The 23,647-nt window shown below is 37.4% G+C and overlaps 1 protein-coding gene across 6 annotated transcripts in view; it reads left to right on the forward strand.

Annotated features, from left to right (window-relative positions):
* SBF2 (SET binding factor 2) overlaps window positions 1-23,647 on the forward strand; it is a 396,450-nt gene that overhangs the window by 52,515 nt on the left and 320,288 nt on the right. For all 6 annotated transcript variants that reach the window (XM_081063396.1, XM_081063389.1, XM_081063390.1 and 3 more), the window contains exon 2: window positions 5,913-5,998. In XM_081063396.1, the coding sequence (XP_080919522.1) occupies window positions 5,913-5,998 (86 nt within the window). The remainder of the gene's footprint in view (window positions 1-5,912; window positions 5,999-23,647) is intronic.

Genomic DNA, 23,647 nt, shown 5'->3' on the forward strand with positions numbered 1-23,647 from the left:
CCTTTCAGTCTTAGTTGTGGAGGGCGCAACTCAGCTCCAGGTCCAGTTGCCGTTGTTAGTTGCAGGGGGCGCAGCCCACCATCCCTTCTGGGAGTCGAACCGGCAACCTTGTGGTTGAGAGCCCTGCGCTCCAACCAACTGAGCCATCCAGGAGCTCAGCGGCAGCTCAGCTCACTGTGCCGTGTTCAATCTTAGTTGCAGGGGGCGCTGCCCACCATCCCTTGCAAGACTCAAGGAATTGAACTGGCAGCGCCCACTGGCCCATGTGGGAATCGAACCGGCAGCCTTCGGAGTTAGGCATGGAGCTCTAACCGCCTGAGCCACTGGGCCAGCCTGTGGGTGCTATTTTTGATAGAAGGGGCTGTGGGCAGCTGGACATCATAAAACAAGTCTGCTGTAGATAATCTCTCCTCTAGTTGTTTAGATAAACATAGCATAGAAAAAGATCTGGTGAATTATGTATTAGAGTGGTATTTCTCAAAATTCCGAGCCTATATTAAATCAAGCAGTATATACTTGGTACATCTACACTGTAACCACGCACAGAAAGCACTCAATTAATGTTTGTCTATTTGGTGCAATCAACAAATACCGAGCATCCTATTTTGTGTAGAACAGAGTACTGTATTACATTTCTCCACCCAATTAACCCCTACTCATTCTTCAGTTCTTCTGCAGATACTTCTTTCTCATAGCTACTGGCAACTCCACACTTACAGCGTCCGTAGGCAAACCCGGAGAATACTGTCTAACTTTTCTAAAGTCATTGCCCAAGGCTAGATCACTCACTTTGCCTGGGGGTAATGGATGGCTGGATCATCCTAGGTCACTTGCTAATACTTGTGAGGGCCTGGGTAGCCTGATAGCCCTACCAGGACCCAAGGGAAAGTGAGTTACCAAATGTAAAGGAGGGGAAAGTGTGCCTGACCACGCCAACATTTCCTCACCCTTTCTAAATTTGCTGTGGGCCGTTTGCCTAGCATATATGCTTTTTTCAAAGTAAGCCATTTCCACATGTGCTGGTATCCTGCTGAGGATCCCCTCTTTTTATACATTTACTCCTTTAGTCATCATATTTCTTGATTTTATGATGGGATAGAGCGTATGGGCTGGGAAGGAAACCATGAAGGCACTACTAACTGCTCCCTCTTCCTTCCAAGTTAGCTGCGTACAGTGCAGTGGACAATCTATTTTGTCTGCCTAGCACCTCTCCTTTCTAGGAAGTGGTCCCCTTTCTTTTGAGGAACTTCTCCCTCCCTCTACCCACTTACCCAGCCCCGTTTAATATGTGGGAGCTGCTTTCACAGCCACTCTGATTGACATGGCCTGTTTCACCTCTGAACGTAAGGATCAGTCCACAGGTGGACGGACATCTGACTCTAGAACAGTCTTCCCTCACTGTTCCGTGCTCAGTATAAAATGTCATCCTCTCAGCATTCTTAAATAAAACCAATACTGCCTATAAGAATAGTTATCAGATAAAATTCGTAAACTTGGGAAATGTGTAAACATTCAGACTAAATGCTTAAAATTCAAAAAACATGATTCAGAAAATGTTTGTTTACTTTTTGTAGGGCCCTTTCATAGGTTCCTCAAAAGTTGTTAGCTGCAACACTTTACATATTTGGAAACTAAGCTATTGTAGTTTTTTCCATATTTTATTTGTAGTTAAAGATCATTTTGCTCTTTTTATTTTTGTCTTTTTCTAACCTAATTTCCATTTTCAAGTAACATTATTATATAACTGAAAGTCTTATCACTCATGAAGCATTTATAAATTTTATATCAGCATTTCAAACTAAGCTTTCATTTTGAAAATTTTTTTATTAGTTTCAGGTGTACAAAGCAACGTAATAGACATTTACACCCTTCACAAAGTGATAACCCCCCCAAGTCTACTACTCCTCTGACATCGTGCATATGGTAGCTATTACAATACATTGATTATCTTCACTATGCCGAGTTCCACATCCCGAGGCTACACACACACACACACACACACACACACAACACACACACACACACACACACACACACACGGTGCCAAAAAATGTGCACACATTTTAAGAAAGGAGAAAACTATTAAAATTGTAATAACATATACCAATAACAAAAGATGAATACAAGTCACGTTTGACTTCTGCAACTGTGTTTCCCCAAAAATAAGACCGGGTCTTACACCATTTCCCCGAAAATAAGACCAGGTCTTATATTAATTTTTGCTCCAAAAGATGCACTAGGGCGTATTTTCAGGGGTTGTCTTATTTTTTCATCTACAACAATCTACATTTATTCAAACACAGTCATGTCATCTTCTTCTGGACCATTGTCATAACATACTAAATGCGTCCGTCTTGTTGACGATCTTAACTGGGGCTTATTTTCAGAGTAGGTTTTATTTTCGGGGAAGCACGGAATTACAAGAGGTGCTCAAAGTGGTTCCCATCAGTGTCCAGACACTTCTGATTACAGCGAACTGCTGCTTGATCAATGCTGACCAAAGTGTCCACTTGTATAAGTTTTTTTGGCACCCCTGGTGTGTGTGTGTGTATTTAATTATAGTTGACATTCAGTATTATTCTACTTCAGTATTATTATTCTACTTCAGCTTCGGGTGTATGTGCAATGGTCCTGCATCTACACAGTCTGTGAAGTGGTCTGCCTAATAAGTCCAGTGCCCATCAGGCACCCTACATAATCTTTACAACATTGTTGATTGTACTCCCTATCCTGTATTTCCTAGTCCCAGGACTATACTATGACTACTAATTTGTACTTTCTAATCCCTTCACCTCTCCCCCATCCTCACCCCCTCCTATCTAGCAACCATCAGTTTTTTCTCTGTATCTCTGAGTCTATTTCTGTTTATAGTTTGCTCTCTTATTCTGTTCTTCAGACTCCACATATACGTGAGATCACATGGTATTTGTCTTTCTCAATCTCACTTATTTCACTTAGTATAATATTCTAAAAATATGGACTGCTTCATGAATTTGCGTGTCATCTTTGTGCAGGGGCCATGCTAACCTTCTCTGTATTGTTCCACTTTTAGTGTATGAACTGCTGAAGTGAACACTAAGCTTTCATGTTTTTGAAACACTGCATATTATTATGAAATTGGTAAATAACATGTTGCTTCTGGAGAACTTTTGAAAGTTATGCTCCTGCCAAAGAGGAATTTTTCATCTGTCAAATTCACAATAATTAAAACAAACACAATTTTAAAATAATAGTTGGTGAGAATGTAGTGAAAATGCCAGGGTCATTCTTATACACAGAATGTAAAAAAATTGTTATATGTCTTTCTAGTGGGCTCTTTGGCTTTTTGTGAGTCTTTAAAATTTTCATACTCTTTGACTTAGTAGCTGTATATCTAAGAATTTTTTCTGGGGAAAAGTGAGGTGAGGATAAAGATTTATATAGGAAGATGCTTTTTGTAGTATTATTTATAATAGTGAGATACTAGAAAATGTATGTACATCATCAAAGGCCCATTGTAAAATATTAAGTAATAAACCAATTTCTAAAGCTAGGTTTAGTATGATCTCAATTGCATAGAAAAAATACATATGTCCCCCCCCCCAAAAAAAAAAAAACTTCCACAAACAAAACAAACAAACAACCCTAGGATAAACTAAGTGCAAAATGTTAACAGTAATTGTCTTCGGGTGTAGGATTATGGGTGATTTCTTTATATTTTTATGTATTTGAAAATGTTTCTGCAGTTAACATTTTCATAATTAATAGAAATTAATATGGTAGAATGTTTCTTGAGCCTAAAATACATTAGGTATGATTTTCAGAACTTAATAATAATAAATTATTATTATAATTATGTCCCTAATAAACAGTATAGGGACACCTAATTAAATATGATGAGATAAATAACATGCATTTATTTCTGTTTAAAAAAAACAGGGAGACATAAGCTTAAAACAATTTCTGTCAATATTAATGAGTTTATTAAAATAAACATTTAACTCAATATGAACTAAGTGCCAGGCATTCAGTATGCTAGGGGATACAGGGATGGTACTGAAAGAAAGAAAATGCTTGCTGTCATTTCTTCTAGAAAGTTTTCCATGGTCTTCTCTGCTAAGCTACTTAAGTTCCCTTCTATCATTGTGCTTACCATGATATACTGAAATTATCAGTTCATTTGTCTATTTCTCCTAATAGATTATGAGTTCCTTGAAGTTAGGGACCATGTCTTTTTCATTTGTGTATCTTCAGTACCTAGCAATATGTTGAATTAGCTCTGCTTGGGGTGTCAGAAGTGGTGATGCTCGAGGTGGATTATGAAAAATGAATGCCTATGATAAACCACTTTTAGTTTAGTTTACTGTTAATGAAATCCTTCATTTCTCTATAATGATGGATATATGAGGAGTTCCTGTGCTGCAACAATTGTTAATTCAGGATGTTTTTATTTTGCCTCTTTCAGATGTGACCTCAGTCTTAGAATATAGTACTGAGTTGGTCAGTAAAATGAATTTAACTTTCCATTTATCTTTTAAAGATAAAAATTTGGCCATAAGATGATTGGACACTAGGTAAGGGCCAAGGGGAAAGTTGAATTTACAGGGTGAGGGTGAAGGATGATAGTGAATGATTATTTAAAAAGTATATTAACACGTTGAATCAGGTGTTACAGGCTTCCTTAAGTTAGATATACATGTAATTAAATCAGAATGTTGTTGCTTTCACTTCAGAACAAGCTAAAACAAAATTTAGAATATGCAAGCACATGAAGGTCTTTAAAAAGTATAGCAAAGGGGTGGCCGGATGGCTCAGTTGGTTAGAGCTGGAGCTTTCAACAACAAGATTGCCGGTTCAATTCCCGCATGGTATGGTGGGCTGTGTCTCCTGCAATTGAAATTGAAAGCAACTGAATTTGGAGCTGAGCTGCGCCCTCCACAACTAGATTGAAGGACAAGACTTGGAGCTGATGGGTCCTGGAGAAACACACTGTTCCCAATATTCTCCAATAACATTTATGAAAAAAAAAGTATAGCAAAAAGCAGTTTAGGTCAAACATATACTTTGCATCCTCACATTACTCACAGATTATATCCGTAATGTTCAAGCAAAAGTTGATCCATTCTTTTAGTGTCACAGGATAATTTTAATGCTTAATGATATTCTATTCAGAGAAATCTAAAACACTAATTCGAAAAAATTTATTCACCCCTATTGTAACGATATTGACCAGCGGTTTTCAACCAGGGGCAGTTTTGCCCATACCAGAGGACATTTGGCAATGTCTGGATGCAATTTTGATTGTAAGAACTTGGTGGTAAGGTGCTACTAGCATCTGGTGGGTGGAGGCTGCAATGCACATCCTGCAACGCACAGGGCAGGGGCTCCCTCCCCCCTCCCTCCAAACATACAACAAAGAATTACATCTGGCCCCAAATGTCAATAGTGCTGATGTTGAGAAACCTTGCCTAGACAATGGTCGAGTTCCCAGGACACTTTAAAAATCTTTATTTTACTCAAAACAGTCTTTATAACTGAAGCTTAGTGCTAACAGTACCATTTCATTTGTCACTGAAAATTGCATTGTTCTTTTAAAATGTCAACGTGAGATACTTGAGAAGGTTGTTTTCCTTATTGGAAATAAAGGTAGTTACTTTCATGGTATGATGGAGACTCTAGATTTCAATGCCTTGGTCTATTTTTCTTAGCTTTTCACATATGTCACTCTTGAGAATCTGTAGGATAGGGATTGCCTGTCATTTCAGTATTGTGTTTAGAAGGTAGATATTTTTATGCCTTTTAAAACTTGAAAGTGTTTAATCAGTATATCAATTTATTCAACAAATATTCATTTAGAAATAAGTATTACTATAATGAGTATTCAGATTTTTTAAATACCCTAGAACTTAAATTTATTTTGGTTTTGTTACTAGGGTCAGGAGCAGGTCTGGGGAAAATAATCCAGAGATTTCCACAGAAGGACTGGGATGATACACCTTTTCCACAGGGAATTGAATTGGTAAGTTGTTGCATTATTGTACTTTTATAATGGTACTTTTCTTTGCATGTACATTTATGGTTATGTTTATATTATAGTTACTGTTAAATAATTTGGTAGTTTAACTAACATGTTAGTAGAAACAATCCTTCCCTCCCAAGTACAGTAACCTTTGAAGACATTGATTCTGGAATACCTGTTTTGCTGTTCTTTCTTCCATTTAAACTTCTCTCTAACATTAAAGATGAAATTGATGATCTTTATGTGCTTGGGAAGCTGAAAAATTCCTGTCTCTTTAGCCCAGTAGTTTTAGTGATAGTATGTCATAACATTTATTACATTCTTTTAAAAATTAGTTTCACCTATTTTTTTTTTAAATAAATTTTATTGGGGAATATTGGGCAACAGTGTGTTTCTCCAGGGCCCATCAGCTCCAAGTCGTTGTCCTTCAATCTAGTTGTGGAGGGCTCAGCTCAGCTTCAAGTCCAGTCGCCGTTTCCTATCTTTAGTTGCAGGGGGCGCAGCCCACCATCCCATGCGGGAATTGAACCGGCAACCTTGTTGCTGAGAGCTGGGGCTGTAACCAACTGAGCCATCGGGCCGCCCCATTTGTTAACATTTTTTTTCTGAAAATTTCCGGATTATTGTTTTGGTGAAAACCAAACAAAAACAGACGAAAAAAATCAAAAGGTTTGTTTAATGGTAACCAGTCATGTTGAGTTGGTCTTGAAATCAGAAATCAAGTTCTTTCTTTTTAGCTACAGGATCTTTAGGTTGCTTTATAATAGTGCAATTCAACTGCTTTATTTTTGTCAGAGGTTGACATAGTCCTAAAAAATATTTTTATTTTATAGGAATTCAATGGTTGAGTATAATTTATGATGGCTCAGACATTCTATCTGGTGGTGGTGATCCATGGTGGTAAAATGAGGGCCTGGAAAAATGATCACTAACACATTTTGCAATATGACTCTAAAGTTTGGTTCTTGAACATACTGCAGTCTGTGTGTGTGTGTGTGTGTGTGTGTGTGTGTGTGTTGTGTGTGTACATACACAGACATATGAGAAGTATTCTTCAAAGCAATTCTTGTTGAGAGAACATTTGTGTAATACAATAGTGAAGAGTGCAGGCTCTGGAGAAGACTGCTTACGTTAAAATCCTAGTTGTATGATACGACTTTTGACAAGTTCCTTAACTTCTTTGAGCAGCAGAATCCTCATCTATAAAATGAGGATAATGACAATACTGATCTCATAGGGTTTTTTAAAGATAAAATGGGTTAAAAATACACATGGTTAGAACAAGGTCTTCCATAAAGTAACTGCTTGTTAAATGAGGTAGCTGGTTGATTATTATTATTATTACTGTTGTCAGTGTTTCTGTTTTTTTGACATCTTGCAGCACCTGCCCAAGAGGAAGGATTGTTCATTCTCTTGTTAGCTTGAATCAGAAATACCCATTAAGAGTAAAACTGATGCTGAAAATTGTGAATTTTCTCGTTCTAGCTAATGACTGTCCATTTCTGCTTCACTGAGGATAAAAGATACATCACTGAATTCCTAATTTTGATTGTTTTAACCTAACTGTGTAAAAAAGGCTGTGCATTCTTTAGACCCCACAGAAAGGGTAAATCTTGAATTTTGGTATTAAACAAAAATGGGGAAAGAATGAAGATCCAAGGAAAAATAACTTTTTGCAGAGCCCTTTAAATTCTTTATTTCTCCCCCACATGCCTACAAATACTAGTAATTGGTCTTACGATGTGAATAACTAGGTATTTATTTGAACTATTAAAACTTTTAAACTCTAAGCATCTTTTTAGTGATGACTGAAAGGGGAAATTTCCATTGCTAGGGACGTTTTAGATCTTTCTGTTAGTTCTTACTTCCCTCACATCAAAGTATGGAGGGATGTGAACTCCATCACTTTGACAAGATGAACAGTGAACCACCATATGAATTTCAAGAACAGTTATTGGGGCAGAGAGAGATCATGATTTGGTATTAGCTATTTAGCTGTGAGGATAATTTTTGTGTTTTGAAAGCCAAGGGAACAGATACTGTGTTGCGTTAGGTGTTTCTCCAGTATTGAAGGAGAGACACTTATTAATTATACTATTTAGAAATTTTTTTTCTTGGTATGACAGACACTCCTGGGTTCAAGTGCTATCAGTATCTCTCTAATAACAAGTAGAGTCATATGTTGCTGATTGGTGAATCGGAGATGCAAGGAGGTAGACAGAATTTGTCCTCACCTGGTATTTTTCTAGATGACTTCTTGGCTGATTCTTAGCAAAGGATTTGAAGGTTTTTTTAGCTAGATTACAATTTAAAGAATATTTGATCTGCTGGATTACGTTGGAAATTTGTTTTTCCTTTTTCTATAGTTAGTAGCAGTTCTGATCCTCTAATGTTTATTGCGCTGTGTGTCAAGTACAAAATACAAAATTTGTTTATCTAATATCTATCAAAGTCCATTTGAAAACAATAGAATCATTAATTGTTAAAATTTCATTGTCTTCTCAATTATTTATTGCTTTGTGCTATACTTCATGTATTAGGGACACGCAACACACTGCATATGAACAGCAGTAAATTGAGTAACTGTGAAATACTATGTAACCTAGAGTACTCCTGTAGCGTCAAGACCAGAGGTAGGACTAATAAAATCTTAGACTGATTGAAGGTGATCTGGCTCTGTCCCTAAGTGGTTTGTTGATCCCAGGGTGGTATTGACCCTTTTCTGATGATTTACAGGAAAAAATGTTAATCCCTTTTAATGTAGTGAAACAACTTTCAGCATATAACATTAATGTTAGTATCTAACAGTTGTATAGGATTGATAGACTATCATGAATTCACATAAATTAGATGACTTATGGTACTGTATCTAATGTACAGATAAGGAAACTGAGGACTAGGAAGTTTAAAAAATTTCTCTAAGATCTAACAGCTAAGTTGCAGCAGAGCTAGGTTTCAAACTCAGGTCTTTTGACTCTTAGTCTCAACCAAGATCTAAGAATATTCTCAGAGTAACAGTTTAAGTTATGGATAGCATTTGTATTTTAGTGTAAATGCAGGATCTGAAAACAGGGTTCTATAATTTCGAAGAAGTGAGGGTTAGAAATGTTAAAAGAATGCTGTGTTATTGGCTAGAAACCAGCTTCACTTATTTATTTTATCTGAGGATAAATCTGAATTCAGACCATAATATTATATTGAAATTATTTTCTATTCCCACTTCTCCTTCCCAGACTGCATATATTTGATGTATTTAAATTCTAAATGAAAGATAATTGTGTTCAATATAAAGACTGAACTTTTTGACTTTATGGGAAGATTACAGGCATTCATTCACTAATAAGTGAAATCCCAAATTTAATTTAGAGGATACTGAATTTATTCTTTCCATTTTTATGTAAAGAAATTGCCTTGCTTTTCTTTTCTTTTCTTCTATTGAGAAATGCTGAACTTTAATTTGGATGGAATTTAAAAATAAAAATATGAAAATAAGCTAAACCAAACATAATGACTACTTTTCCAATTCTGAGATATTTTTATCTTTTTCTTGTGTTTTTTAGGCATACAAGGAAACCACAGACAGTCATATAAATAAAGTTTCAGTTAATTTTAGTGACAATATTTCAAAGAAAATTTAAGAATTGTTTTGCAGAGGCATTCTATGGCTAACAGTCTATTTTGGATTATGGGCACACATGTTTTCATTGGCTAGGTTTTGGACATCAACAAAATAGTATTGTTTTGGCACTGCCTCTTTTTAAAGATGCCCTGTCTCAGAAGTGAATTTTTTTATATTGTAATTCAGAAAAATGTGCCATATCTTTACTTAAGAATGTCTGTACTGGGACGTTTGTAGATCTGTCTAATATTTTTTAGAAGACTAAAGTACTGTGTTAAAAAGATGTTGTGGCTTGAGTAAAAGAGGAATAAGCTTTTAATTAGAATTTCTAAATTTGAGGTTCTTAAGAAATTCGTTCAGTTATTTACATTATAGACTAATGATTTAACTCCCTTCAGTATGACTCCAGTTTTCTGTAATTTTAAGTGTAGATTGGGAAGAAGAGTGAAGAACATCTTTTATTGAATATTCTGCAGTTGTAACATAGGAGAAATAGCCTTAGTGTAGGATGGTGTTTGTGGGCAGAGAAGTAAGTATAAGTACCATGGGATGCTTTAATTTAAGTTGCTTAGAATGCATTGACTACAACAAATGAGAAAGCAGTCATCCTTCTGACCTAGACATAAATACTATTGGGTCAGGGAACTGAGTGCAGAAAGGATGAAAGAGACTTTTCTCCCTTCTTTGTAGAGGGATATGCATGAAAGGAGTATGAGAAAGGTAATGAACATATTGGATGACAGAATCAGGGTTCACAAAGATTTTAAAAGGCTGGAGTTCTAGGCCCTTTATCTAAGAAGACGAAATATAATAGGTAAAAATGTTGGTTCTTGCATGTAATTAGCCAGCTGTGTAATTATTTAGAATAAAGATAGGCAGGATAATTTGCCAGCCAGAGAGATTTGAGAAATATAAGAAGTCAGCTAAAAATAAAAAATGTAATTATAGAAGATACTTAGGTAGTATCTAAACGCTCTGTGCCGCGCGCAGTAGGTGGGGGGCTTGGTGATGAAGTTGTTGTGAAGGACGTAGGAAAGGACTTGATTATGCGTAGAGTTGAGGCTGAAAACAACACTGCTATGAAGTATATAGACGTGGCTTTAGGTCACCCTAAGGACTACCAAAAGACCTTTTAAGTTATGTTCACAACAAAGCAAGTGGATATAAATGGATTTTAACCTGGAAAGTGGTGTTTTGAGCTTACATTTTTGTTTCCTTCTCCCAGACAGTTGTCTCCTTGAAGTAATAAAACCACCTGGCAGGTTGGAACCTGAGAGAGTCTAGAGGACGCATCTAAAATAGTAGATTCTCTTAACATCTCTGAGACGGAGTGTAGTCAGTCTTGTTATTCTTCTCACATTCCTCCAAGATCACTAAAATGGTTTGTTATCATGTACTGGACTTAAGTTACTTAAAATTCTGCTTATTTTACTAATGTATCAGTAGTCTCAGTTATGCTAGAGAATCTTTCACTTACCCAGTCTTCATGGTCTGCTGCTTTAGTACTGTTCTCAGAACCACCTTCGACAAGATTTTCGTGCCATCCTGCGGTTCTGCTACACCTGGTGCTTTGAGGCCATAGACAATTGTTACAAAGTTATGTTTGCATATAGCCTGGCCCTCCTTACCACATGGAATATTGCTACTTATCTCGCATGGCTTATCACCACTTTGGTTATTCTATCCTTCTTAATTTCCAGTTCCTCCCCCGCCCACTCTTCTGCTTCCATAGATCCCGAGTATCTTTAGTATTAGCTAAAAAAACTTTCCTTGGCTTTATCTCTGTTAGCTATTATCCTATTTCTTCTATACTATAAAATGTTTCAAGTGATCCATCTTCATTTGCTGTCTCCATTTTTCTAGGAGACTAGTATGGTACAGTGGAAAGAATATGGGATCTGGATTTTTAAAACCTTGAGCAAAGTTAATTTACCTTTTTTGATAACATTACTTTTCCTGCTGGGCTTTTATCAAGCACTTGATTGTCTGTTAACATTTTAATAAACTGTAATATTATGATTTCTTGCCGTCCACTCTCATGTCGTACACCCATCTCACCCACATCTCGGGTTTATTCTGAAGTATAGTTTATGTCCTCTCCATTCTGAAAATGCAGAGTTGAAGTTTATTACTTTTTTTCTGAATTCATTAAGGTCACACTGTGAAGGAGCAAGGCCTGACTTGCATGGATGTCAATACTATGACATCAGCTTTTGAGAAAAGAAGAGGCTTTACTGTGAAATTGAATGGCCAGGAGACAGGAGGCCAGCCTCAAATCCGTCTCTTCGATCTCGAGTTTGCAGCAAGTTTTAGGGCTTCAGGGGAACAGGCTGATAATGTGGAAGTGCTGCCAGGGCAGATTTTGATTGGAGAGCTTTGGAACTTGGGCATTTATGGTAAGGTGGTCAAGAGCTTCAGAATCGGATCTTCCTGGACAGCGGACCCTTCGCTTCTGAAAGGGTTCTGGTGTTCAAGTTCTGGTCATGTCCATCCAGGTCCTTGGGTTCTGTGGTGGCAGGTGCATGAGACTTTGGTTCCAGGGGTAACAGGAGGTCAAATTTCTTTCCTCTGTGCATGCTTTGGCTGCATGACCTGCGGTTTTGGCCTGTTGTCTCTGAAAAGCAATTCATCTTGTTAGAAACAGAATAAGACCAGTTTGAGCTGGTTTTGCTATTATACTCCTAATTATTATGATAGATAGACCTTGAAATCTTAGGGGCTAGCATGATAGAAATGTTTTCCTTTTGATTTGCATCAAGTCTAACTAGGGAGTGGGTTTTGTCATCTTTACAGTGTGGTCTTCAGGGTCACGATGGGCATCAACATCCAGTTGACAGAGTAGTAAGAGAAAGCATGGAGGATAGTACAGTAAAGATGGGTTTTGTGGGATAGGCCTGGGAGGCTGAATACATCACTTCTGTTCTGTTCCATTAATCACAAGTCAATCGCACAGCACAGTTAACTGTAATGGGAGTTGGGCAAATAAAGCCTTAGAAGTGTGCCTAAGAGAAAATTGAAAGCGATTTAGTGCCCGACTAGCTTTACTCTGCCACAGTGTTTTTGCTGAATTCAAAGATCTTGTCCCTTGTCTTCATTTTCTTTGACCACTTTATTTTTTTGACATCACAAATTCAGGCTTTGTGGTATACTAAAAAAATAAATATTTAGTCAATATCTTATTTAGTTCCTGGCAAAAAGCTCCTGAAACCTTTGGAATTTACTATCTCTGTATGCTAATGATATGACTTATGGATTAGTCTAGGTAGTTTCAAGAAGGGGGCTGATATGGCAGAGAAACAAACCACTGATTAGATGGTTAGAAATTTCAGTCCCACTGTGGCTTGTGCAAAGGGGCAGGAGATTGAGTTCGGTCACTAATGGCCAATAATTTACTCAATCATGCCTACCTATGAAACGTTACTAAAAACACCTACATGAAGGAATTTGGAGATCTTCCAAGTTGGTGAACACTGGCATGCTGAGAAGGTAGTGTGCTTGGTGAAGTCATGGCGGCTTTGCACTGCCTCCTCCCTCCACATCCTGCCTTAAACATCTCTTCAATTTGGCTGTTCCCGAGTTGTATCCTTCATAAGAAACTGTTAAATGTAACTAAAGTGTTTTCCTGAGTTCTGTGAGTTATTCTAACAAATTAAACCCAAGCGGGGCACTTGTGTGCACTCTTGAATTTGTAGTGTCCACGGAAGTGTGGGTATCCTGGATGTACCCTATTTGCAGCTGGCATCTGAAGTGAAGGTAGTCTTGTGGGGCCGACTCCTGAGCCCTTGACCTGTGGGGTTTATGCTAATTCTGGGTAGTTAGTGGCAGAATTGAATTAAATTGTTGGGTACCTACCGTGTTTCCCCAAAAATAAGACCTAGCCAGACAATCAGCTCTAGTGCGTCTTTTGGAGTAAAAATTAATATAAGACCAGATCTTACATTAATTTTTGCTCCAAAAGACGCATTAGAGCTGATTGCCCGGTTAGGTCTTATTTTTGGGGAAACATGGTAGTTGGTGTTGGAAAAAACTCACACATTTGGTGTCAGAGAAAAATCAACACAGTCATCATCATCCAAATTTTTTCTTTCAGGTTTAGTTAGTTCTTTTTCCATTTTTTATTGTTTTTGTGGTCTCCTTACTACAGACTTTCTATAGGATTCAGTTGTTTTGGTGTTTTGTTTTCTCTGGAAAGTGGTGATATCACTATTCTGTCAGTGTTTTGTACTTGAATCTTAATCATGCCTTCGATTATCATTTCCTGCAATTCCTGTGCTCTAATTATATTGCCTACATGTCTCAGGCAGAGCTAGTCCATAGTTTGGAATCTTTTCCATTACCATTTTCAAGTGTACTTTTCGGTAATGTTAAGTACATTCACACTGTTCTGTAACCAGCCTCCAGAACTTTTTCATTTTGCAAAAGCGAAACTCTATACCTAGTAAACAGCTCTGGTCAAACACTAGGGGCCTATAAATTTGATTACTATCTGTATCTTTGAATTGGAATATTCTAGGTACTTCATGGAAATGGAATCCTGCAGTATTTGTCTTTTAGTGATGGCTTATTTCACTTGGCCTAAGGTCCTCAAGGTTCATCCATGTTGCAGCATACTCTCATATCAGAATTTTCTTCCCTTTTACGGCTGAATAATATTGTGTGTATATACCACATTTTGTTTATCCAGTCATATAAGTGGATAGTTGGGTTGCTTCCACCTTTTGGCTATTGTGATGAATGCCACTATAGATGTGTGTACAAATATCAAGCTCCTGCTTTCATTTCTTTGGGGTATATATCCAGAAGTGAAATTGCTGATCATACAGTAATTATATTTTCAATTTCTTAAGGAACTATCATGCAGTTTTGCATAGCAGCTGTACAAGTTTACATTTCTACCAACAGTGCACAATTGTAATTTTTCCACATCTTACCAACATCTTACCATCTTATTATTATTATTATTTTAACCAGTAGCCACCATAACAGGTGTGAAGTGCTATCTCACTATGGTTTTGATTTGCATTTCCCTACTGATTAGCGATATTAGCATCTTTTCATGTGCTTGTCAGCCATTTGTACATCTTCTATCTGATACTTTTTAACAGTTTTTTTTTTTTAGAAAAGTATGAGATAGAGCTTTATGCAGTGACATGAATGAATGAATAAAAGACCTATTGTATAGCAAATAGCCAAAACAATTTGGAGACGAAAGAACAAAGTTGGAAGACTTGCACTACCGGGTTTCAAGACATACTGTACAGCTCAGTATATTGCGGTGTTGGTTTAAGGATAGACATGTAGATCCATGCAGCAGTCTGGAAGCAAACCTACACATGTATGGTAAATTATTTTCAGTTGAGTTGCCACGGTAATTCACTTGTGGAAAAGATAGGGTTTTCAACAAATGGTGCCGGAACAACTGAGTATCCTTTGGAAAGAAATTAGCCTTGGCCTCGCCTCACACCATCCAGAAAAATTGATCTGAAATGGATCATAGACTAAATATAAAAGCTAAAACTATAAAGGTTTTAAAAAAAACTTACAAGAACATCTTTGCGACCTTTCTTTAAGCAAAGACTTTAGGTAGAATGCCAAAGGCATGACGAATAAAGGTTCCCTGGAGTACTTGAAAACCCTTGAAAAAATAGTGTATCATCATGCAAAAAAGATGGATAGTCAGATAGCAAAACGTCCCATTTTGTTTTGTAGATTTCACTTGACTCTACAGAATCTCTGGATGCTACTTGAGCTCTTTGCTTTTTGCTATTTACCTTTAATGAGGAGGAGACACTGGAAGAAATGAAGGGACATGGGAGACTAGTTGCAGTTCCCCTAGGAACTCAGACAAAGTTTCCTCAGGTGTTACCTCTTCTGTTGAGCCAGGTTTTCCTCTTCAAACCAGAATTTTGGGTATATTAAAATCTGTGGGATGACTGACAATAGAATTTCTTTATCAAGGTTTTAATTGCTATAGATGGTAGCCAACTTTAAATATAAAAACATTATTATATGTGAAAGACTGTGATATGGAGGAAAGAATACTGAAGTCTGGTAAACAGACTTCTGTATCTGTCTGTATCAGTATATAGACCTATATGTAGGTATATAATTTGATTATAAATGGCAACAGCTATTTAGATAAAACCTAGGTTATATAATCTATTTTCAAAGGTATATAAGGAATGATGTTTTGATAGTATCCATCCCCTCCCCCCCAGTTCTTGGTCTAATTAAGGTAATATGTCTTTGGTAATCCAGACATCCTATTTACTGCATGAAATATGTTCACATCTTTTTGCTTGAGATTTTATTGTGCCTTGAGTATTCATGTAGGACTTTCACAGTGACGGATATTACTGTGCATAGTCATCCCCTTATAACTTATACATGTGTCAATTTTAAAAAGTGAAGTATTTGGTGGCCTCTAGTGGTACTTCTGTGTCTATTAAAAAGTCACTAATAGCACCAATATACAAAACTTTAGGGAGAGAGTGTTGCTAACGTGACAAAACACAAATATGTATAGTTGTTGAAGAAAAGTTTTTTAATGTTTGAGAATTAAAAATTTACTAATCAGCTATAAAATTTCCAGTGATGTGGCTTTGTCACTATTATGACAAATTTTATCATCACTAGATTTTCCTTATTTTTAAGAAGTGCCTTGAAGTTATATACATACGTATTAATTGGAAGTATTTCTATGTAGCTTGTACTTATGTCAGCAGTAGTTTACCATTGTGGTACACTGAAATGTGTCCATGAAGGGGGATGGTAGGAACAATTCTGAAATTGTGTTAAGTATAATGAAGGATAAAAATAGGGTCAATATTTCTTAAGTTAATCTTAAAGATAATACATCTTTAGTGAACTTTATTTCGTTAAACAGCTAATTCTAGCTAACTTAAAAGATACTTGAATTTAGCCTAAGAATTATCCAGAATCTGAAATGTATGTGAAATTTAGACATATCATTTCAAAAGTTGGGAATACTCGTGTAAATCGAAGATTTGGAAAGCTAAAAAGAAAACAGAGTTTTAGGTAAGTTAAATTTATTTTAAGTCATAAAATGCATCTCCATTTATGCTAAAAATTGAATATTGAAATCAAGAGATTCAATAATTTGCCAACGTCATAAAACAACAATTGGCAAAGATGATAATAAAACCCAGAGGACATCATCAAAGTGGTGGCATGAGGGGAGCCTCTGTAAAGCTTCCCTGGAATTTACAACTAATCGAACAACAATAACTCCACAAAGGACTCCCTGCACAGCAGACAGGCAAGATGAAGAGGCCCACTACTGAATTCAACTAAAGGTGGGCGAATCGCGTGAGCAGGGGAGGAGGGAAGGGAGAAGTGCGGAGATGGAGCCACGCGGGCACAGGCCGCATACCTAGCTCAGTGCTCCGAGCTCTCTGCATCCCAGAACTGCTGCAGCTGCGGGAGAGGGAAGAACTTGGACTGCTAGGGCTCCACTTCTGGCCCACAGGGCTGAGGGGGCAGCATATAACACGGCTGAACCCAACGGTCACTGCAGAGACCTCAGAGCAAAGACTGAGGGAAGAAGGCTGAAAACGGTGGTTTAAGCCCTCACTGCCGCAGAGAAAGGAAGCCTAAGGCACTGAGACTAGCCGCCCCTCCCTGCTCTCCCAGATCTCACCCCACCCCTACACCCGGGTGCTAGAAGCAGAATGGTAGCAGTGTCAGATCAAAAGAACAGAATATTTGCTGTTCTGAGAACCGTAGACCGCAGACACAGATTCGCAGCCCAACTAGTTCCGGCAAAGTGGAGGGAGTTGTGGAAGCAGGACCAGCTGTGATCGTGGTTGCCGCCATTGCTCTGGGCCACCTCTCACAACTCACTCCGCTCCTGACCCCACCTATCTGGGCGGCTCCCTGAAGGAGTAAACATAACTGCTGAAACATACGGGCTCTGAATCTGGTTCAGGAAGAGATTTGGAACTTCAAAAGCTCTCCGCTTTTGAAATGGACACTGCGCCCTGTGACCCAGGCGAACTGTTAACAGAGGAGAAGCACGTCTCCCAGGGAATCCCCCCATTGTGTGAGAAGCTGGAATAGTGCACAGGAAACATAGCACTACCGTGCGAGAGAGAAAGAAAAGGCTGCAGTCGGAGAGAAAATAAAACATTCTACCAACAAGTACTAGAAAACAAAAGAAACACTTCTTCCTATCAACCTGTTGCAGAAGCCACTCCTGTAGATGTCTAGGAAGAGAAATAAAAATCAGTAATTGCCATGAATAACCAACGCAACAAGACAGCTCAGAAAGAAAGTGAAAAGTCTCCAGAAAAGGAACTTAAAGATAGAGAAATATGTGACTTAAATGACAGAGAATTCAAGATTGCAGTTCTGAAAAAACTCAACGAGATGCAAGAAAACACAGAAAGGCAGTTTAATGAACTCTGAAACACAATTAAAGAACAACATGAGCATTTTACTCAGAGAAAAAGATTGAAATTTTTAAAAAGAACCAAATAGAATTTCTGGAGATTAAGAACTCAATAGAAGAAATTAAGAATGAAATAACCAGCTTAGGTAGTAGACTTGACCAGATGGAGGAAAGAATCAGTGACATCAAAGATAGAAACATGGAAATTACACAGATGGAAGAAGAAAGAGACTTGAGACTTAAAAGAAATGAAAGAACTCTACAAGAACTTTCTGACTCCATCAGAAAGAGCAATATAAGAATAATGGGCATACCAGAAGGAGATGAAAGAGAGAAGGGAACAGAGAATATATTCAAACAAATCGTTGATGAGAACTTCCCAAACTGTGGACAGAACTGGATCCTCGAATCCAAGAAGCAAATAGAACATGTAATTACCTCAATCCCAACAGGCCTTCTCCAAGGCACATTGTATTAAAGCTGTCTAAAATCAACGACAAAGAAAGAATCCTCAAGGCAGACAGGGAGAAGAAGATGGTAACCTACAAAGGAAAGCCCATTAGATTATCATCAGATTTTTCAGCAGAAACTCTACAAGCCAGGAGGGAGTGGAACCAAATATTCAAACTATTCAAAGAGAGAAATTATGTGCCAAGAATAATATATCCAGCAAAGATATCCTTTAGATATGAAGGAGGAATAAAGACCTTTGCAGACACACAGAAGCTGAGGGAATTTTCTAATACACGACCTGCACTACAAGAAATACTAAAGGAGGCTATTCAACCACCATCAACAGGGACAATTTGTAGCAACATAAAAACGGGGAGAGTAAAGGCCTGAACTGGAATATGGGAATGGAGAAAGTAAGTGTGATGAAGAAAACGGAATACTCTAAATATCAAACTTTCTTTTACATAAACTTAAGGGCAACCACTGAAAAAAATCCAGAACTGAAATATATACTGTAATAAAAGAAGAAACAGAGGGAAACATCATAGAATACCACCACACAGAAATAATAGACAACAACAAAAAGGCAAAGAAACAATGGAGACACAGCATTACCAGAAAACGAAAGACAGAATGACAGAAAATCCTCATGTATCAATAATCACCCTAAATGTAACTGGACTGAACTCACCAATAAAAAGGCACAGAGTAGCAGATTGGATCAAAAAACTAAACCCAACCATATGCTGTCTCCAAGAGACACATCTCAGCTACAAGGACAAGCATAGACTCAAAGTGAAAGGGTGGAAATTGACACTCCAAGCAAATGGTACCCAGAGAAAATCAGGTGCAGCCATAATGATATCAGATGAAACAGACTTCAGGGAGAAAAAGATAATAAGCGAAAAAGATGGACATTTCATAATGGCAAAGGGGACTATACAACAAGAAGACATAACAGTCATCAATATTTATGCCCCCAATCAGGGAGCACCAAAATATACCAAGCAACTGCTAACAGAACTAAAGGGAGAAATTGACCAAAACACAATTATACTAGGGGACTTAAATACATCATTGACAGCTATGGATAGATCATCCAAACAGAAAATAAATAACGAAATAGCAGCCCTAAATGACACATTAGATGAAATGGACATAATTGACATATGTAGAGCACTTCATCCTAAAATATCAGACTGTACATTCTTTTCGAGTGTACATGGAATATTCTCAAGGATGGATCATATATTGGGACATAAAATCAGCCTCAGCAAATTTAAGAAGATTGAAATCATACCTAGCATATAGTCTGATCACAAGGCTTTGAAATTGGATATGAACTTCAAAAAGAAAACAGGAAGAAACACAAATACATGGAGATTAAACAACATACTTTTAAAGAACGACTGGGTCAAATATGAAATTAGAGGAGAAATCAAAAGATGCATAGAAACAAATGACAATGAAAATACATCCTACCAAAATTTTTGGGATGCAGTGAAAGCAGTTTTAAGAGGGAAATTTATATCATTACAGGCCTATCTCAAGAAACAAGAAAAATCCCAAATAAATAACCTCATGTTGCACCTTAAAGAACTAGAAAAAGAAGAACAAGTGAAACCCAAGGTCAGCAGAAGAAAGGAAATAACAAAAATCAGAGCAGAACTAAATGAAATAGAGAACAAAAAGACAATAGAAAAAATTAGTGTGACAAAGAGCTGGTTCTTTGAAAAGATTAACAAAATTGACAAACCCTTGGCTAGACTAAGATAAGAAGAGAGAAGACACTAACAAAATCAATAATTAAAAAGCAGAAGTTATCACGGACACCACAGAAATAAAAAAGATCATCCAAGAATACTATGAAGGACTATATGCCACCAAATTCAATAACCTAGAAGAAATAGACAAGTTCTTAGAAACATAGAGCCTTCTAAGGCTGAACCATGAAGAACTGGATAATCTAAAGAGACCGATCACCAGTAACAAAATTGAATCAGTCATCCAAAACCTTCCCAAAAGCAAAAGTCCTGGACCACATGGCTTCACTAGTGAATTCTACAAAACCTTCAAAGAGGATCTAATACCAATCCTGCTCAAACTCTTCCAAAAAATTGAAGAAGAGTCAGTACTCCATAACTCATTTTATGAGGCCAACATTACCCTGATACCAAAACCTGGTAAGGACAACACATAAAAGAAAACTACAGACCAGTATCTCTGATGAATACAGATGCAAAAATCCTAAACAAAATTCTAGCAAATCAAATACAACAATGCGTTAAAAAGATTATTCACCACCACCAAGTGGGGTTCATCCCCAGGGCACAAGGATGGTTCAACATCCGCAAATCCATCTATGTGATACATCACATAAACAAAATAAAGGACAAAAATCATATGATTATATCAATTGATGCAGAAAAAGCATTTGACAAGATACAACATCATTTATGATTAAAACACTTAATAAAATAGATATAGAAGGAAAATACCTTAACATAATAAAGGCCATATATGACAAGCCCCAGCTAATCTCATAATTAATGGTGAAAAACTGAAGCTCTTTGCTCTCCGTTCAGGAACACGACAGGGCTGTTCCCTATCACCTCTGCTTTTCAACATAGTGTTGGAAGTCCTTGCCAGAGCAATCAGGCAAGAGAAAGAAATAAAAGGCATCCAAATTGGGAATGAAGAAGTTAAATTATCACTCTTTGCAGATGACATGATGCTATGTCGCGTCCCGCGCAACAAGGGCAGTGAGGAGGCGACAAGGGGCGGTTTGGGTTAAGTTTTTAAGAAAGAAACAAACAGAGACTTAATGCTGTTAAATCTCTCAGAAGGCCAGGGGTCTCTCAGTCTCAGAGGACTGGAGCCCTGAATAAAGCCGACTGGAGGCTTTTATTGATAAGTATACAAGGGAGTAGCAGTGTTTTTGGCACGGTTTGTGAGACTCACTTATCACATTATAGAAACATCCCAAGCCAATTATTTTAACCTTCAAACAGCTGACGCACAAGTTCCCATGATGTCTTACCTAAGGTCTCAGGGTCAAGTCTCTCATATTGTAACAGCTCCATAGAGATAAGTGGAGAGAACTGATTTTTATTGTTCTCCTGACTTCTCTCACAAACAGCTGCAAGGGAAAAGCCAGGGCGCGCAACAGACTTTCCCAGGTAGGGGGAAGGGGAGGCAAAGCCCCTTCCCTTATTTTTCTAAGGTAGCTCATTAGGGGTCCCCACTCGGTTCCGCCTGGCTTAGGTTGTATCTCCTGTGAGATATCTTACCCGTCTTTGGCTGCAAACCATCTTTTGGGGATCAGACAGAGAGACATAAGGTGTAAACACAAGGATGGAACAGAGTCCCAGAAAGGCACAATCTCACAAACTCTTCTTTCCTTAAGGAAAGACATGGAGGGACAGTTGGCTAGGCTGTTGTGCGACTACAATGCTCTATATAGAAAACCTTAAAGACTCCACCAAAAACTATTAGAAACAATCAACGAATACAGTAAAGTTGCTCGCTACAAAATCAACGTACAAATGTCCATTGCATTCCTATATGCTAACAATGAAATCTCAGAAAAAGAAATACGAAAAACAATTCCTTTTGCAATTGGAGCAAAAAGAATAAAATACCTAGGAATAAACTTAACCAAGGATGTGAAGGACCTATATGCTGAAAACTATGAGACATTTTTGAAAGAAATTGAAGAAGACACAAAGAAATGGAAAGACATTTTGTGCTCATGGAATGGAAGAATCAACATAGTTAAAATGGCCATATTACCCAAAGCAATACACAGATTTAATGGAATCCCCATCAAAATCTCAATGGCATTTTTTAAAGAAATAGAACAAAAAATCATCAGATTTGTTTGGAACCACAAAAGACCCTGAATAGCCAAAGCAGTCTTAAGAAAAAAGAACAATACTGGAGGTATCACATTCCCTGACTTTAGCTTGTACTATAGGGCTACAATATTCAAAACAGCATGGTATTGGCAGAAAAACAGACACATAGACCAATGGAATAGAATTGAGAACCCAGAAATAAAACCACATAAATATGGACAGATAATTTTTTGACAAAGAAGCTAAAAACATGCAATGGAGGAAAGACAGCCTCTTCAATAAATGGTGCTGGGAGAATTGGATAGCCACGTGCAAAAGAATGAAACTGGACTGTTATCTGTCACCATGTACCAAAATTAATTCAAAATGGATCAAAGACTTAAGCATAAGACCTGACACAATAAACTGCATGGAAGAAAACATAGGTACTAAACTTATGTACCTTGGGTTCAAAGAGCATTTTATGAATTTGACTCCAAAGGCAATGGAAGTAAAAGCTAAAATAAACAAATGGAACTATATGAAACTTAAAAGCTTCTGCACAGCAAAAGAAACCATCGACAAAATAAAGAGGCAACCAACTGAATGGGAGAAGATTTTTGCAAACTGCCTCCGATAAGGGGCTAATATCCAAGGAACTTATAATATCCAAAGAATATAAGGAACTTATAATATCCAAAATATATAAGGAACCCAGGAAACTCAACAACAAAAAAACATACAACCCAATTGAAAAATGGGCAGAGGACCTGAAGAGACATTTCTTCAAAGAGGACATACAAATGGCAAATAAACATGAAAAAATGCTCAATATCACTAATCATCAGAGAAATGCAAATAAAAACTACAATGAGATATCACCTCAACCCAGTCAGAATGGCTATCATCAACAAGACAAATAGTAACAAGTGTTGGAGAGGCTGTGGAGAAAAAGAAACCCTCATACACTGTTGGTGGGCATGCAGACTGATGGAGCCGTTATGGAAGGCAGTGTGGAGGTTCCTCAAAAAATTACGAATAGAATTACCATATGACCCGGCAATCCCTCTCTTGGGTATCTACCCAAAAAATCTGAAAACATTTATCCATGAAGTCACATGTGCTCCAATGTTCATTGCAGGTTTGTTTATGGGGCCAAGACATGGAAACAACCAAAATGTCCTTCGATAGATGAATGGATAAAGAAGCTGTGGTATATATACACAGTAGAATACTATTCGGCGTTAAGAAAAGATGACATAGGAACACTTGTGACAACATGGATGGATCCTGAGAGTATAATGCTAAGTGAAATAAGTCAGACAGAAAAA

The sequence above is a fragment of the Rhinolophus hipposideros genome, assembly GCF_964194185.1.
Source record: "Rhinolophus hipposideros genome assembly, chromosome: 10".
Taxonomy (NCBI): Eukaryota; Metazoa; Chordata; class Mammalia; order Chiroptera; family Rhinolophidae; genus Rhinolophus; species Rhinolophus hipposideros.